The sequence below is a fragment of the Oncorhynchus kisutch genome, linkage group LG3 (genome assembly GCF_002021735.2).
Source record: "Oncorhynchus kisutch isolate 150728-3 linkage group LG3, Okis_V2, whole genome shotgun sequence".
NCBI lineage: Eukaryota > Metazoa > Chordata > Actinopteri > Salmoniformes > Salmonidae > Oncorhynchus > Oncorhynchus kisutch.
In genome coordinates this window covers 46,350,843-46,367,103 of record NC_034176.2, presented here as the reverse complement: position 1 = coordinate 46,367,103, position 16,261 = coordinate 46,350,843, and the positions used below count along the sequence as shown (strand labels likewise).

The 16,261-nt window shown below is 43.2% G+C and overlaps 1 protein-coding gene across 1 annotated transcript in view; it reads right to left on the bottom strand.

The window, feature by feature from the left end:
• The window catches only part of LOC109883870 (protein FAM189A2), a 59,432-nt gene that overhangs the window by 20,418 nt on the left and 22,753 nt on the right, over positions 1–16,261 (bottom strand). Inside the window, exons 4-5 of the mRNA XM_020475891.2 lie at positions 3,784–3,903; positions 1,199–1,306 (exon numbers count right to left, since the gene is read on the bottom strand). Coding sequence (XP_020331480.2) covers positions 1,199–1,306; positions 3,784–3,903 — 228 coding nt within the window. The remainder of the gene's footprint in view (positions 1–1,198; positions 1,307–3,783; positions 3,904–16,261) is intronic.

The window sequence follows — 16,261 nt, the reverse complement described above, 5'->3', positions numbered from 1 at the left end:
AGCAAGAGAGGGAGTGCAGTGATGTAGTGTCCACAACTAAAGAATCATTGTGGAATCTGAAAAGACACATATGCCAAAAGCATGATGGTGTACTTACTACGTGAACATGCTAAAAGAAAGGAACGAGGTGGGTAGATAACTAAGTGTGACATTGTAGCAAAGTACTTATAAACAAAAAATCTGATCTATTAAACATTTTGTTCATTTTTGTTCTATACAATAGGCCATAATTGATTTTGGCCCAATAGGCCTGGCATATTCCCACTTTAAAGGAGCTTTCAGTTTTGATTGGGTTATTTTGTCTAAAAACCTTTAGGCCTACCTATAGAAAAATGAAAATAAAGAACTATGCATCTCTGCCTAGCCTGGCAAGTGTGTCCTCTCCGCTGCTGGCCTGTTCTCCAGGCACCATCGCATGAGCCTGAAGCCACAGACTTTGGCCAAACTCGTGTTTCTAAAAATGAATGCAAAGCCACTGTAGACTAAGCCTAAGGCATTTTTCATTTAATTTGTATTTCAGTAAGTCACAGCCTATATGCTCAATTTATAAACTATAATGATTTAATACAACTAAATGTTGATTAATGCTGAGCGCTTTATGTCCCTACCAGCCTAGTGTCGCACTCGCAAATTATTCACAATGTATTTCTTTGTAGGCTATAGCCTTGAAATAATTGAAATAATATAGCCTGAAAAATACATTTTTGTTCCTTCTTAGGCTCCCTGTCTGGCTCCTGACCTATTTACAGTGTTTATATGCTGTTTAATATGACACGTAAGCCTATTTGAAATTATAAGTGCTTCTTACATTCACCTTTTCATGTTTATTAAAATACTTTTCATTCAAATAATTTGGTTTGGTTTCAATACTTCCAAACCAAACCGTAGGTCCAGGTAGTGACAAAAATAGATGGAAAAGGGATACCCGCCAAATGGGTGTCGGTTAAATTGTGATTTTAATGAATGGAGTGAATTCAGAGCTGCAGTTTTTTATCCTGTGAGTGCTGTGGAGCACTGGAGTGGTGCACAAGCACAGCATGAGCGGGATTTCCAACCACTCAACTCTGCTCACACACTCTGATATGGAGATTATTCTGTTATGTGATTGGACGTGGTGCAGATTCTAACCTACATGAATGCAGCTGGGGGTTCTCAGGCCCTGTGAATGGTTGTGATAGAGTACATGGGGTAGTCTTACCATACATGGTCTTCTGGTGGTGAAGACCTGTAGGTATCGGAGGGCAGCAGCCACCAGACACACTGCAGTGGTCAGAGCATTCAGAGCACATAGTGCAAACAGAACCTTCTGGAAACACAGACAGATGAGAAACAGTTTGGGTTAAACCATCCCACAAACACCAATAACCATCTTAACTTGCTTTATAGTTAAAGACTACCATAAGGAACCATAGAGTTGTATAGAGGGCTCCAGTGCCCAAAACCCCGTTTTAACAGGGCCTTTGAGCACTTTCGCCATTTTTTACCTTTTCACACATGAGTTCAAAATATTTCTATGCACGTGATGTCAGAATGCACTCACTGTTCCAAAATGTGATTGTTACGTAACAGGACAGTTAACACGTGCTGCCTGCTAATTATCTATGTTTCAACTTTTCAATTTCAAATTATTTTCGAACAAGTTTTAGTTTCTAACAACACCTTAATTGAGGTGTGTTTCGCCTCCTCATTAATTCACATAGAAGTAGCCCATTTCAGCATTGCGGACAATTTATGTTTGAGGCTTTACTGAGCTGGACAAACTTCTCTCTTCGAGGAGAGCACACACACTTCACAAATGTTTCCGCAGATCAAGTATGCAGACATTTGCGCAGTCTTACACAAATTGACACATTTTAAGACTGGCGCTGGTATTGCCTTCCTTGTTTTTTTCCTTACAAATAATACATTTGGACATATGTGCGTTCCTATCAAAGCAAGCGCCTTATTTCCTGTATGTCATTTCTACCTTAGCATTCAGTATATATATATATATATATATATATATATATCTGTTTATTCACAGAAACATTATGTATGTGTATATATATATATATATATATATATATATATATGAGCATTTACAGTTTTATTCACGTTTTCAAGTACTGCTGACAAATAACGCATTCCGATTATTGCATAGATTATAATGGATGTGTGTAAAATACTTTTTTGAAGGTTGTACTGATTATAATGAGCTAATGCTAAGCTATTTGCTATTTGTGTGGCACTAAGCTTGTTGACATTATTCAATGAATTCTGGGTGTCACGGAAACATCTGTCAGACCAAATATTTTATAATGAGGTTAAGGGTAAACTTCCGGAAGTGAATGAAGGGAAGTGAATGATCATAGACGACACACCCCCTTCAACATGCATACTGCAAACAGACCAAACTCATCTTTTCTCCTCTTATTATCTTTGGTTGACGCGAAAAAACGAACATGGCGGCGTGCACAAACTAACCCTTATCGGATTACTTTCGATTTCTAGAAGTGTTTTACTCAATTATTTCGATCATTGGCCTCCCGGGTGGCACAGTGGTTAAGGGCGCTGTACCACAGCGCCAGCAGTGCCACCAGAGACTCTGGGTTCGCGCCCAGGCTCTGTCGCAACCGGCCATGACTGTGAGGTTTCGTGGGGCGACGCAAATTGGCCCAGCGTCGTCCGGGTTAGGGAGGGCTGGTAGGGATATCCTTGACTCATCGCGCATCAGCGACTCCTGTGGCGGGCCGGGCGCAGTACCAAGGTTGCCAGGTGCACGGTGTTTGCTCTGACACATTGGTGTGGCTGGCTTCCGGGTTGGATGCGCGCTGTGTTAAGAAGCAGTGCGGCTTGGTTGGGTTGTGTATCGGGAGGACGCATGACTTTCAACCTTCGTCTCTCCCGAGCCCGTACGGGAGTTGTAGCGATGAGACAAGATAGTAGCTACTAAAAAACAATTGGATAACACGAAATTGGGGAGAAAAAGGGGAAAATTAAAAAAAATATATATATTTTTTCTCGATAAGCTCACCCATGATGTGATGAAATATAAATAGTAATTGCTATTAGCTAATTCATATTGTGGTTTCTGACAGTCGAGAGTTATCTAAATATGACCGCTTGTCAATCTTTCCTCAGTTAGTGCTAGGACTAACTTGGCCTACATTTTCAATTTTCTTTACTTCTGTGAATGTCTGTACATTGCATCCAAAAATAAACTTGGCATGTTCAGGACATAACTTTGTAAGGACTGTGTTTGTGCAAAATGTTTCTGTGAATAAACAGTGTGGCTAGCTTAAATGCTGACTGTTGCGTAAATCGAAACTGGACTTTCTAAATAAGCGTTCTAATCACACCAGTTTGAGCGTAAACTGCAGTGACCACTGTAGAATGATCACACCCATTTGTTGGTACGTGTGAAAGGTTAAGTAGCCACCTGTGTGGGAATTCCTATGGCTTAAGTAAGGATCACATAATTCCATCAAGATCATCAGGAGGGATCAGACAAAGAATTATACTTGTGAGCAAACATTCCATTACTGAAGGTGGCAGTTAATCGCCAAACTTGGCTTCAAACCTTTTCTAGCAACACACTCCAGGTGGCAGTATGCACCCTCTATCAGGTTGTTAACCAACTCATAGAAGTAGTAGAATAAAAAAAATGGAGATGGACTCAGTGGCGCTGCCCAGATGCCCAGATGCCATAATGGGAATTTTCAACGTTGCGATCTCTGTACAACTCTATGCAATGAACATAAATTCTCTCACACACATGGTATGCACAAACTAACACATACACACCTTGAGCAGGACCCTCATGGTACTACAGGAGTGTCCAGGGTAGAGTTTGAGTAGTTTGTCCTCAGGACACTTGGCAGTGGGGGTTTGAGGACAGCAGTTACACACATCTCCCACCTCACTCTGAAACATACAAGAGATGCATGGCGTTTAGACTCACTCTGAAACACACAACAGACCAGGTCTAAGAAATGTCAAAAACAAACAGACTTTGTTTGCCATGTTGGCATGCCAATCCCAACCTATTCTAAGAATGTTAACACTTTCAACCAGAGGAAAGTAAGGAGGGAGGAAGGGAGGGAGAGAGAAATAGGGCAAAGAGGGAAACTGAAGAGAGAGACATCAACAGAGTGAGAGCAAGACATATTTTACCTTCAGGCATGTACATTTTCATCGCCCTCCCTCCCTCCCTCCAGGTCAATGAAAGGGTCCTTGCTATCCGGGATCCTTGGGACGTCCCTACCCCATTGAAGTTGACATTTAAAATGATTACGGTAAGGGTTAAGGTTAGAGTTATGGTTAAGGTTAGGGTAAGCGAAGGGGTCAGGGTTTAGTGAAAGTAACAACAGATTTGAGGAGCAGGTGTTCTGGACGGGAGACTCCATTACTCAAAAACTCTCACAATTTAACCAGTTGAAGTCGAAAGTTTACATACACCTAGGTTGGAGACATTAAAACATGTTTTTCAACCACTCCACAAATGTATTGTTAACAAACTACAGTTCTGGCAAGTCGGTTAGGACATCTACTGTGTGCATGACACAAGTCTTATGTCTTATAATTCACTGTATCACAATTCTAGTGGGTCAGAAGTTTACATACACTAAGTTGACTGTGCTTTTAAACAGCTTGGAAAATTCCAGAAAATTATGTGATGGCTTTAGAAGCGTCTGATAGGCTAATTGACATCTATTGAGTCAATTGGAGGTGTACCTTTGGATGTATTTTAAGGCCTACCTTCAAACTCAGTGCCTCTTTGCTTGACATCATGAGAACATCTAAAGAAATCAGCACAGACCAGGAGCACAGGAGCAATTTCCAAACGCCTGAAGGTACCACGTTCATCTATACAAACAATAGTACGCAAGTATAAACACCATGGGACCACGCAGCCGTCATACCGCTCAGGAAGGCGAGGCGTTCTGTCTCCTAGAGATGAACATACTTTGTTGCGAAAAATGCGAATCAATCCCAGAACAACAGCAAAGGACCTTGTGAAGATGCTGGAAGAAACACGTCCAAAAGTATCTATATCCACAGTAAAACAGGACCTATATCGACATAACCTGAAAGGCCGCTGGGCAAGGAAGAAGCCACTGCTCCAAAACCGCCATAAAAAAAACAAAGATCGTACTTTTTGAAGAAATGTCCTGTGGTCTGATGAAACAACAATAGAACTGTTTGGCCATAATGACCATCGTTATGTTTGGAGGAAAACGGGGGAGGCTTGCAAACCGAAGAACACCATCCCAACCGTGAAGAACAGGGGTGGTAGCATTATGTTGTGGGGGTGCTTTGCTGCAGGAGAGACTGGTGCACTTCACAATATAGACGGCATCATGAGGAAGCAAATTTATGTGGATATATTGAAGAAACATCTCAAGACATCAGTCAGGAAGTTAAAACGTAGTTGCAAATGGGTCTTCCAAATGGACAATGACCCCAAGCATACTTCCAAAGTTGTGGCAAAATGGCTTAAGGACAACAATGTAAAGGTATTAGAGTGGCTATCACAAAGCCCTGACCTCAATCCTGTAGAACATTTGTGGGAACTGAAAAAGCATGTGCCAGCAAGTAGGCCTACAAACCTGACTCAGTTACACTAGCTCTGTCAGGAGGAAAGGAACAAAATTCACCCAATTTATTGTAGGAAGCTTGAGGAAGGCTACCTGAAATGTTTAACCCAAGTTTAAACAATTTAAAGGCAATGCTACCAAATACTAATTGAGTGTATGTAAAATTCTGATCCACTGGGAATGCGATGAAAGAAATAAAAGCTGAAATAAATCATTCTCTCTACTATTATTCTGACATTTCACATTCTTAAAATAAAGTGGTGATTCTAAGAGAGAGAATTTTCACTAGGATTAAATATCAGGAATTGTGAAAAACTGAGTTTAAATGTATTTGGCTAAGGTGTATGTAAACTTCTGATGTCAATCTGTGCATCGACACAATCCTTCAACCTCATGGCTTGGTTTTTGCTCTGACATGCACTGTCAACTGAGGGACCTTGCATAGACAGGTGTGTGTGCTTTCCAAATCATGTCCAATCAATTGAATGTACCACAGGTAGACTCCAATCAAGTTGTATGATCAATGGAAAAAGGATGCACCTGAGCTCAATTTCGAGTCTCACAGTGAAGGGTCTGAATACTTAAGAAAACAAAGTATTTCTGTTGTTTTTTTTAAACATTTGCCCAACTTTTTTTTTACAGGGTTAAGCTTTGTCATTATGTGGTATTGTGTGTAGATTGCTGAGATAAAAAACAAACATGTAATCCATTTTGTAAAAGGCTGTAACGTAACAACATGTGGAAAAAATCAAGGGGTCCGAAGTCACTGTACTATATGTACATATAGTACCAGTCAAAAGTTTGGACAGACCTACTCATTCAAGGGTTTTTCTATATTTTTTACTATGTTCTACATTGTAGAATAATAATGAAGACATCAAAACTATGAAATAAAACATATGGAATAATGTAGTAACAAAACAAGTGTTAAATAAAGGTTACAACAAATATCTAATATATACACTGCTCAAAAAAATAAAGGGAACACTTAAACAACACAATGTAACTCCAAGTCAATCACACTTCTGTGAAAACAAACTGTCCACTTAGGAAACAACACTGATTGACAATAAATTTCACATTCTGTTGTGCAATGGAATAGACAACAGGTGGAAATTATAGGCAATTAGCAAGACACCCCCAATAAAGGAGTGGTTCTGCAAGGTGGTGACCACAGACCACTTCTCAGTTCCTATGCTTCCTGGCTGATGTTTTGGTCACTTTTGAATGCTGGCGGTGCTTTCACTCTAGTGGTAGCATGAGACTGAGTCTTACAACCCACACAAGTGGCTCAGGTAGTGCAGCTCATCCAGGATGGCACATCAATGCGAGCTGTGGCAAGAAGGTTTGCTGTGTCTGTCAGCATAGTGTCCAGAGCATGGAGGCGCTACCAGGAGACAGGCCAGTACATCAGGAGACGTGAAGGAGGCCGTAGGAGGGCAACAACCCAGCAGCAGGACCGCTACCTCCGCCTTTGTGCAAGGAAGACAGGAGGAGCACTGCCAGAGCCCTGCAAAATGACCTCCAGCAGGACACAAATGTGCATTTGTCTGCTCAAACGGTCAGAAACAGACTCCATGAGGGTGGTATGAGGGCCCGACGTCCACAGGTGGAGGTTGTGCTTACAGCCCAACACCGTGCAGGATGTTTGGCATTTGCCAGAGAACACCAAGATTGGCAAATTCACCACTGGTGCCCTGTGCTCTTCACACATGAAAGCAGGTTCACACTGAGCACGTGACAGACGTGACAGAGTCTGGAGACGCCGTGGAGAACGTTCTGCTGCCTGCAACATCCTCCAGCATGACCGGTTTGGCGGTGGGTCAGTCATGGTGTGGGGTGGCATTTCTTTGGGGGGCCGCACAGCCCTCCATGTGCTCGCCAGATGTAGCTTGACTGCCATTAGGTACCGAGATGAGATCCTCAGACCCCTTGTGAGACCATATGCTGGTGCGGTTGGCCCTGGGTTCCTCCTAATGCAAGACAATGCTAGACCTCATGTGGCTGGAGTGTGTCAGCAGTTCCTGCAAGAGGAAGGCTGTTACATCAAAGTTGGATCAGCCTGTAGTGTGGTTTTCCACTTTAATTTTGAGCATGACTCCAAATCCAGACCTCCATGGGTTGATAAATTTGATTTCCATTGATAATTTTTGTGTGATTTTGTTGTCAGGACATTCAACTATGTAAAGAAAAAAGTATTTAATAAGAATATTTAATTCATTCAGATCTAGGATGTGTTATTTTAGTGTTCCCTTTATTTTTTTGAGCAGTGTATATATTTTACATTTCAGATTCTTCAAAGTAGCCACCCTTTGCACACTCTTGGCATTCTCTCAACCAGCTTCATGAGGTAGTCACCTGGAATGCATTTCAATTAACAGGTGTGTCTTGTTAAAAGTAAAGATGTGGAATTTCTTTCCATCTTAATGTGTTTGAGCCAATCAGTTGTGTTGTGACAAGGTAGGGGTGGTATATAGAGGATAGCCCTATTTGGTAAAAGACCAAACAGCTCAAATAAGCAAAGAGAAATGACAGTCCATTATTACTTTACGACATGTAGGTCAGTCAATGTGGAAAATGTAAAGAACTTTGAACGTTTCTTCAACTGCAGTCGCAAAAAGCGATATCAAGCGTCATGATGAAACTGGCTCTCATGAGGACCGCCACAGGAAAGGAAGACCCAGAGTTACCTCTGCTGCAGAGGATTGGTTCACTAGAGTTACCAGCCTCAGAAATTGCAGTCCAAATAAATGCTTTGCAGAGTTCAAGTAACAGACATATCTCAACATCAACTGTTCAGAGAAGACTGTGTGAATCAGGCCTTCATGGTACAATTGCTGCAAAGAAACCACTACTAAAGGACACCAATAAGAATAAGAGACTTGCTTAGAATTCAAGGCACACTTAACCAACATGGCTACCACAGCATTCTGCAGCGATACGCAATCCCATCTGGTTTGCGCTTAGTGTGACTATAATTTGTTTTTCAACAGGACAATGACCCAACACACCTCCAGGCTGTGTAAGGGCTATTTGACCAAGAAGAAGAGTGATGGAGTGCTGCATCAGATGACCTGGCCTCCACAATCACCCGACCTCAACCCAATTGAGATGATTTGGGATGAGTTGTACCACAGAGTGAAGGAAAAGCAGCCAAACAAGTGCTCAGCATATGTGGGAACTCCTTCAAGACTGTTGGAAAATAATTTCAGGTGAAGCTGGTTGAGAGAATGCCAAGTGTGTGCAAAGCTGTCTTCAATGGAAAGGGTGGCTACTTTGAAGAATCTAAAACATACCTTGATTTGATTAACACTTTTTTGGTTACTACATGATTCCATGTGTTATTTCAGAGTTATGATGTCTTCACTATTATTCTACAATGTAGAAAATAGTAAAAATAAAGAAAAACGCTAGAATGAGTAGGTGTCCCCAAACTTTTGACTTGCACTGTATTGTCACGCTCATTATAATGATTAGACCAAGGTGCAGCGTGCGTAGAGTTCAACATCATTTTAACAAACCGAAACTCACTGAACAAAACAAAACAACAAACCAACCAACCAAACGAAAAGTGAAGCTACTGTTGTGCACTCAGGCAACTAAATGTAGACAAGATCCCACAAACACAAATGAGGAAATGGCTACCTAAATATGATCCCCAATCAGAGACAACGATAAACAGCTGTCTCTGATTGGGAACGATATCAGGCCAACATAGACATACAAAAAACCTAGATGACCGACCCTAGTCAGTATCACGCCCCAACCAACATAGAGAATAAACAGCTTACTATGGTCAGGGCGTGACATGTATATAGAGTGCATTCGGAAAGTGTTCAGACCCCTTAACTTTTTCCACATTTTGTTACGTTACAGCCTTATTCTAAAATTGACAATTTATTTATTTTCTTTATCAATCTACACACAAATGCCCAGAATGACGAAGCGAAACAGGTTTTTAGAAAATGTTGCACATTTATTGAAAATAAAGAACAGAAATACCTTATTTACACAAGTAATCAGACCCTTTGGTATGAGACACAAGATTGAGCTCAGGTGCATCCTGTTTCCATTGATCATCCTTGAGATGTTTCCACAACTTGATTGGAGCCCAGCTGTGGTAAATTCAATTGATTGGACATGATTTCGAAAGGCACACAACTGTCTATATTAGGTCCCACAGGTGACAGTGCAAACCAAACCAAGAGGTCGAAGGAATTGTCCGTAGAGCTCCGAGACAGGATTGTGTCGAGGAACGTATCTGGGGAAGGTTATCTACAAATATCTGCAGCATTGAAGGTCCCCAAGAAGACATTGGCCTTCATCATTCTTAAATGGAAGACGTTCGGAACCACCAAGACTCTTCCTAGAGCTGGCTGTCTGGCCAAACTGAACAATCGGGGGAAAAGGGTCTTGGTGAGGGAGGTGACCAAGAACCCGATGGTCACTCTGACAGAGCTCCAGAGTTCCTCTGTGGAGATGGGAGAACCCTCCAGAAGGACAACCTTCCCTGCATCACTCCACCAATCAGACCTTTTTGGTAGAGCGACCAGACGGAAGCCACTCCTCAGTAAAATGTATATAACAGCCCGCTCGGAGTTTGCCAAACGGCACCTAAAGGACACTCAGACCAGGAGAAACAAGATTCTCTGGTCTGATGAAACCAAGTTTGAACTCTTTGGCCTGAAGACTGGGGCGATTGAACTCTTTGGCACCTCAGACTGGGGCAAAGTTTCACCATCCAACGACCCTAAGCACACAGCCAAGATAACACAAGAGTGGCTTTGGGACAAGTCTCTGAATGTCCCTGAGTGGCCCAGTCAGAGCCTGGACTTGATCCCGATCTAACAGCTCTGGAGAGACCTGAAAAAAGCTGTGCAGCGATGCTCCCCATCCAACCTGGCAGAGCTTGAGAGGGCCTGCAAAGAAGAATGGGAGAAACTCCCCAAATACAGGTGTGCCAAGCTTGTAACATCATACCCTAGAAGACTCAAATGTGTAATCGCTTCCAAAGTTGCTTCAACAAAGTACTGAGGAAAGTGTCTGAATACTTAGGTAAATGTGATATTTAATGCATTTTAGAATAAGGCTGTAACATAACAAAATGTGGAAAAGGTCAAGGGGTCTGAATACTTTACGAATGCACAGTACACACTGAACAAATATATAAACGCAATATTCAACCATTTCCAAAATGTTACTGAGTTACAGTTCATATTAGTACATTTATCAATTGAAATACATTCACTAAGCCCAAATCTATGGATTTCGCATGACTGGGAATACAGATATGCATCTGTTGGTAACAGACACCTTAAAAAGAAGTAGGGGCGTGGATCAGAAAACCAGTCAGTATTTGGTATTGCCTCATGCACTGTGACACATCTCCTTTGCATATAGTTGATCAGGCAGTTGATGGTGGCCTCTTCAATGGCTGTGCGAAGTTGCTAGATATTGGCGGGAACTGGAACACGCTGTCGTACACGTTGATCCAGAGCATCCCAATGTGCTCAATGGGTGAAATGTCTGGTGAGTATGCAGGCTATGGAAGAACTGGGACATTTTCAGCTTCCAGAAATTGTGAATACTTGCAACATGGGGTCATGCATTATCATGCTAAAACATGAGGTGATGATGTCGGATGAATGGCACGACAATTGGCCTCGGGATCTGTAGTCAGGCCAAGGCAATGATGAGGATGCCGAGCACGCAGATGAGCTTCTCTGAGATGGTTTTTGACAGTTTAGGCAGAAATTCTTTGGTTGTGCAAACCCACAATCTCATCAGCTGTCCGGGTGGATGGTCTCAGACAATACCGCAAGTGAAGAAGCCGGATGTGGAGGTCCTGGGATGGTGTGGTTACACTTGGTGTGCGGTTGTGAGGCTGGTTGGACGTATTTCCACATTTTCTAAAATGATGTTGGAGGCGGTTTATAGTAGAGCAATTAACATTCAATTCTCTGGCAACAGCTCTGGTGGATATTCCTGCAGTCATCATCCAATTGCATGCTCCCTCAAAACTTGAGACATCTGTGGCATTGTGTTGTGTGACAAAACTGCAATTTTAGAGTGGCCATTTATTGTCCCCAGCACAAGGTGCAGCTGTGTAATGATCATGCGGTTTAATCAGCTTCTTGATATGACACACCTGTTGGATGGATTATCTTGGCTGAGGAGACATTTTCACTAACAGGTATGTAAACAAATTTGTGCACAAAATGTGAGCAAAATAATATTTTTGAGAGTCTGGAAAATGTCTGGGATATTTTATTTCAGTTTATGAAACATGGGACCAACAGTGTAGATCTTTAGAAAGAGGAGAGGCGCTGTGATACAATACGTTTTTTAAAATTTGTTTTTCTTTCAGCCTTAACCTGCTTTTTGCCTGAGTAACCTCTGGTGGCAGAGCATTCCATGATGACGTGGCTCTACACAGAACTGAGCCATGCATTAAGTCTGTTTTTGGTTTGGATACAGTGAAGAAACCCTTGGCATGTCTGGTGGGGTATGTACGGTGTGTCTTTTTGAAGTGTATGCAAATAGTGGGTAGGCATTTTCAACACACACATTTTTCTTAAAAAGATTAGAAGAGAAGTAGTAAATTTCTCCTCAACCATGAAAGATTAACATGTATGTTGTTGAGGTTAGTTTTGTGTGCGCTTGTTAAGGGCAAAGCGTGCTGCTTTGTTTTGAGCCAAAGCACCTGACCATATTACCGGACAGTAATTAAGATGGGACAAGATCAGATCCCGAACAACTAGAACAGTTGATCTTTGAGTCAAAAATGCAGAATATATTTTTATAACAGACATACCTCTACCCATCTTCACAACAACTTTGTGAATATGTCTTTACCATGATAACTGACTATCCAATGTTACTCCTAGGAGTTCAACTTGTTCAATGGTCACACCCTTGGTGTTTGTGTCTGTGTGCATGCATATGCGTGCACACAGACACAAAATGACTTTCGCGAAGTGGATCCTGTGTTCTGCCTTTCACCCAGGACAACGGAATGGATCCCAGCCGGCGACCCCAAAAAAACGACTTCGTAAAAGGGGGAAACGGAGCGGTCTTTTGGTCAGACTCCGGAGACGGGCACATCGTGCACCACTCCCTAGCATTCTTCTCGCCAATGTCCAGTCCAGTCAAGGTTGATGAAATCCGAGCAAGGGTAGCATTCCAGAGGGACATCAGAGACTGTAACGTTCTTTGCTTCACGGAAACATGGCTCACTGGAGAAACGCTATCGGAATCGGTGCAGCCAGCTGGTTTCTCCACGCATTGCGCAGACAGAAACAAACATGTTTCTGGTAAGAAGAGGGGCGGGGGCGTATGCTTCATGGTTAACGTGACGTGGTGTGATCATAACAACATACAGGTACTCAAGTCCTTCTGTTCACCTGATTTAGAATTCCTCACAATCAAATGTCGACCGCATTATCTACCAAGGGAATTCTCTTCGATTATAATCACAGCCGTATATTCCCCCCCAAGCAGACACATCGATGGCTCTGAACGAACTTTATTTGACTCTTTGCAAACTGGAATCCATTTATCCGGAGGCTGCATTCATTGTAGCTGGGGATTTTAACAAGGCTAATCTGAAAACAAGACTCCCTAAATGTTATCAGCATATCGATTGCGCAACCAGGGCTGGAAAAACCTTGGATCACTGCTATTCTAACTTCCGCGATGCATTTATATGCCCCGCCCTCCTTACGGAAAAGCTGACCACGACTCCATTTTGTTGATCCCTGCCTACAGACAGAAACTAAAACAAGAAGCTCCCGCGCTGAGGTCTGTTCAACACTGGTCCGACCAATCTGATTCCACACAAGACTGCTTCCATCACGTGGACTGGGATATGTTTCGTAATGCGTCAGACAACAACATTGACGAATACGCTGATTCGGTGAGCGAGTTCATTAGAACGTGCGTTGAAGATGTCGTTCCCATAGCAACGATTAAAACATTCCCAAACCAGAAACCGTGGATTGATGGCAGCATTCGTGTGAAACTGAAAGCCCGAACCACTGCTTTTAATCAGGGCAAGGTGACCGGAAACATGATCGAATACAAACAGTGTAACTATTCCCTCCGCAAGGCAATCAAACAAGCTAAGCGTCAGTATAGAGACAAAGTAGAATCTCAATTCAACGGCTCAGACACAAGAGGTATGTGGCAGGGTCTACAGTCAATCACAGATTACAAAAAGAAAACCAGCCCAGTCACTGACCAGGATGTCTTGCTCCCAGGCAGACTAAATAGCTTTTTTGCCCACTTTGAGGACAATACAGTGCCACTGACACGGCCCGCAACTAAAACATGCGGACTCTCCTTCACTGCAGCCGACGTGAGGAAAACATTGAAACGTGTCAACCCTCGCAAGGCTGCAGGCCCAGATGGCATCCCCAGCCGCGCCCTCAGAGCATGCGCAGACCAGCTGGCTGGTGTGTTTACGGACATATTCAATCAATCCCTATCCCAGTCTGTTGTTCCCACATGCTTCAAGAGGGCCACCATTGTTCCTGTTCCCAAGAAAGCTAAGGTAACTGAGCTAAACGACTACCGCCCCGTAGCACTCACTTCCGTCATCATGAAGTGCTTTGAGAGACTAGTCAAGGACCATATCACCTCCACCCTACCTGACACCCTAGACCCACTCCAATTTGCTTACCGCCCAAATAGGTCCACAGACGATGCAATCTCAACCACACTGCACACTTCCCTAACCCATCTGGACAAGAGGAATACCTACGTGAGAATGCTGTTCATCGACTACAGCTCGGCATTTAACATCATAGTGCCCTCCAAGCTCGTCATCAAGCTCAAGACCCTGGGTCTCGACCCCGCACTGTGCAACTGGGTACTGGACTTCCTGACGGGCCGCCCCCAGGTGGTGAGGGTAGGCAACAACATTTCCACCCCGCTGATCCTCAACACTGGGGCCCCACAAGGGTGCGTTCTGAGCCCTCTCCTGTACTCCCTGTTCACCCACGACTGCGTGGCCACGCACGCCTCCAACTCAATCATCAAGTTTGCGGACGACACAACAGTGGTAGGCTTGATTACCAACAACGACGAGACGGCCTACAGGGAGGAGGTGAGGGCCCTCGGAGTGTGGTGTCAGGAAAATAACCTCACACTCAACGTCAACAAAACTAAGGAGATGATTGTGGACTTCAGGAAACAGCAGAGGGAACACCCCCCTATCCACATTGATGGAACAGTAGTGGAGAGGGTAGTAAGTTTTAAGTTCCTCGGCGTACACATCACAGACAAACTGAATTGGTCCACCCACACAGACAGCATTGTGAAGAAGGCGCAGCAGCGCCTCTTCAACCTCAGGAGGTTGAAGAAATTCGGCTTGTCACCAAAAGCACTCACAAACTTCTACAGATGCACAATCGAGAGCATCCTGTCGGGCTGTATCACCGCCTGGTACGGCAACTGCTCCACCCACAACCGTAAGGCTCTCCAGAGGGTAGTGAGGTCTGCACAACGCATCACCGGGGGCAAACTACCTGCCCTCCAGGACACCTACACCACCCGATGTCACAGGAAGGCCATAAAGATCATCAAGGACAACAACCACCCGAGCCACTGCCTGTTCACCCCGCTATCATCCAGAAGGCGAGGTCAGTACAGGTGCATCAAAGCTGGGACCGAGAGACTGAAAAGCAGCTTCTATCTCAAGACTGTTAAACACCCACCACTAACATTGAGTGGCTGCTGCCAACACACTGACTCAACTCCAGCCACTTTAATAATGGGAATTGATGGGAAATGATGTAAAATATATCACTAGCCACTTTAAACAATGCTACCTAATATAATGTTTACATACCCTACATTATTAATCTCATATGTATATGTATATACTGTACTCTATATCATCTACTGCATCTTATGTAATACATGTATCACTAGCCACTTTAACTATGCCACTTTGTTCACATACTCATCTCATATGTATATACTGCACTCAATACCATCTACTGTATGTTGCCTATGCCGCTCTGTACCATTACTCACTCATATATCTTTATGTACATATTCTTTATCCCCTTACACTTGTGTCTATAAGGTAGTAGTTTTGGAATTGTTAGCTAGATTACTTGTTGGTTATTACTGCATTGTCGGAACTAGAAGCACAAGCATTTCGCTACACTCGCATTAACATCTGCTAACCATGTGTATGTGACAAATAACATTTGATTTGATTTGATTCAATGTCCAGATCTCAGCTCCAGTCTGATACGCTGCTTGTGTTCAAGTTCGTTTTGGGGTGGGAGAAGTTCCTGCACGTCTAACGTGTGAGTTGGCACGTTTCTAGGCTAATAAAATGTACCATGTTGATATGCCTTGAACTGGAACCAGCAGTGGTTTCTGTTCCAAATGGCACCCTATTCCCTATATACAGTACTGCACTACTTTTGAAATAGGGCCCATAGGGTTTTGTTCAAAAGTAGTGCCCTATGTAGGGAATAGGGTGCCATTTGGGACACATCCCTGGTCTCTGTGTGGGGCCCGGTTGGACTAATAAAAAAAAAAAGATGGATGGTATTAGGATGTAGCGAGGTCACATTGTTGAGATAGCATCTCCAGTAGAGAGGAAAGAGACATCAGGTAGATCAGATAGTGTCCTTCCTCTCCGGCAACTGAGTTAGGAAGGACGCCTA